Here is a 2,443-nt window from a genome sequence, read left to right as displayed (position 1 = left end):
CTCTGTGATACCCCCATTTTAGCTTGGGTGTGTATCCCAGTATCCCAGAGAGTGCTCTGCCACCAGCAATTGCTGAAAGACACTTCTGCCTCCCCTGAGAGGAGAGCCAGCTCTCCATCTGCTCTGCTAGCCAGTGGTCCAGTGTGGAACTGGCTGGGGAACTGGGCAAGACGTGCACACCTTGGTTTCTAGGTTTGCGCTGCCCTCGCGTGAGGTCTGCCCATGTTTCTCTACAGACATTAAACAGCTCAACTCTTCAACAAGGTTCAATACAAAATGCAAATACCAGGATTTATTTGTAACACTGTAGTTATTCCCATTTACAGATGTTTAGAAAATACAGAGGTGTGAAAAGAAAAGCCATAGTGAATGTACACATGCTGCAGTTACATTGGAGGGATACCACTTCCATTGTCCAGTCTCCAGGGGTTTTTTTTTCTCTGCTGTCCAGACAGTTTTTTCATGAGCTGTGTTAGCTGACATAGCTGTCTTCCCTTTGAAGCCTTTTAGCAGGTTTGCATGTGTGTAACCTTTCGCTCCAGAACTCACTGTGTCCTTTCACTTAGTAAAAAGCAGTGACTCTTTAGCTCTGACCCAAGCAATCAGAAATTGTGTCAGGTCCGCAAAAATGTCTTAAAAAGCACAAGTGTGCTTTTGTTGGTCTTCTTTTCTTTAAGAGAAAGGTTAAAGGCAAAGTTTTGCTTGTCTCATGGTTTCTCTGTCTTCAAGTTCTGTTTTTTTCTGAAATCTGAGCAGCTAATCACTTTAATTATTATGATTAAAATTAGAGAATTTAATGCTGTAATAAAAAGCTGAGACTTAAAATGCACAAGACTCGAGTTATGAGAACTGGTAACACACAAATTCATTAAAATATTTGATTTCTAAGTTCAAAAAACCTCCAAAACCCCAGAATTGAACAGGCTGGTTTGGGGGCATTGTGAATAATTTGTGGGCAAGCTAGGAACCAAAAAGAAACACTCGGGTTGCTTTTCTTGCACAGAATAAAAACCTATATACACATTAGTTCAAAGCTTGTCTCGGAGCGGCCTTGACTGAATCAGATGGTTCTTTTCTCTAGTTTGTAGCATTTGTACTGGGGTTCCAGCACGAGCATTTGTAGCTATTTCTTGGTATGACGGTTTCACATTTACACTGTGCATGGTCACAGCAATCGTTGTGAAGTAATTCTGTGGTTAAGGTTTCCTATTCCATCTATCTGCATTTAAAAGGAAGCAACACCCCTCCCACCTGAAGCACCTGTCTTTGTTGCTCGTTTCTCTTTTTCTTTTCCTGACATCTTTGGGGAAAAAGTTCCTTCCTCCGCAGTCCCAGCTCAAAGTTAGAGGGACACAGAGCGCTTCCTCTTCCTGGTGGCAAACTCCCCTGCCACGAAATTGGATAAGGAATGGCTCAAGTTGGTGTCCAGGGTTTCAGAGCTGTTGCTGCTGATTTTCACCCATGGGCACAGGCACTGGAGCATGGCTCTGCGGATATAGTTGTCAAAGCAAAAGTAAATGAAAGGATTGGCACAGCTATTGGCAAAAGCAAAAGGGCTGCTCACCTTTATGCCCAGCTGGGCAACGGTGCCAGTAAAACAGTCAGGCTGCTTTAGGAGTCGCAAAAGGATGGCCATAAGCTTGAAAAGATTGTAAGGAACCCAGGAGACAACAAAAGCTGCCACTACAATGAAGACGATCTTGATGGATTTTCTCAGTTTCTTATCACGTTTCCCAGCCTTCTGATAGTGCACACAGAGTCTCTTGGCGATGGAGCAGTAAAAAGTTAAGATACTCAATAGTGGGAAGAAGAAGGCCAGGATTAAAAGCATCAGTGACATGATCAGTTTGACTTCTGTCACGGCTTTGTCTGTGCAGTAAGTCTTTCCGTATTGCTTCCTCAGTTCTCTGGACAAAAGGGTTGGCATCCCTAAGCAGCAGGATAATAACCAGACACAGATGCAGAGTGCTCTGGAATAGGCTCTTGTCCTGATCCGCCGTGCGATAGAGGGGTGCATGATAGCGAGGTAGCGGTCAGCACTCATACAGGTGAGGAGCAGGATGCTGCAGTACATGTTGACTGAGATGACATAGGAACTGGCTTTGCAGAGGAAAGATCCTACCCTCCAGCTCTCATCCGACACCTCCATGTCCACCCAGAAAGGAAGAGTGATGAGGAAGATGAAGTCAGATGCAGCGAGGTTGACGATAAAGATGTCAATCAGCCTCTGGACCCGTCGCTTGAAGACCAAGGCCGCTATCAGGATTGAGTTGCCAACAATGCCCACCAGGAACACGGCACTATAAAGGATAGGGAGGAAAACAGACATATGTTGCAGGTGCTGGTGCTGGCACTGGTCATCGTAGTAGTAGTCGTAGTTGAAGGTGACTGCAGCCGTGGATGACAGCTGGGGGAGTTCCATTTCTGACCCAGCTGTCCTCAT

General features: G+C 45.2%; 1 protein-coding gene across 1 annotated transcript; it reads right to left on the bottom strand.

Annotated features, from left to right (window-relative positions):
* Positions 1-741: 741 nt before the first annotated feature.
* On the bottom strand, positions 742-2,443 carry GPR15 (G protein-coupled receptor 15). The gene has a single exon (XM_058856423.1). The coding sequence runs from the start codon at positions 2,441-2,443 to the stop codon at positions 1,343-1,345; it is 1,101 nt and encodes a 366-aa protein (XP_058712406.1). The 3' UTR covers positions 742-1,342.

This window comes from Poecile atricapillus, chromosome 1 (assembly GCF_030490865.1).
Source record: "Poecile atricapillus isolate bPoeAtr1 chromosome 1, bPoeAtr1.hap1, whole genome shotgun sequence".
Taxonomy (NCBI): domain Eukaryota; kingdom Metazoa; phylum Chordata; class Aves; order Passeriformes; family Paridae; genus Poecile; species Poecile atricapillus.
The sequence above is the reverse complement of the archived record's forward strand: the minus strand, read 5'-3'. Positions and strand labels throughout refer to the sequence as shown.

What these genes read in the sequence shown, in the direction of transcription:
- GPR15 (XM_058856423.1), bottom strand. Translation starts at nt 2,443, where the DNA reads ATGAGGACAGCTGGGTCAGAAATGGAACTCCCCCAGCTGTCATCCACG.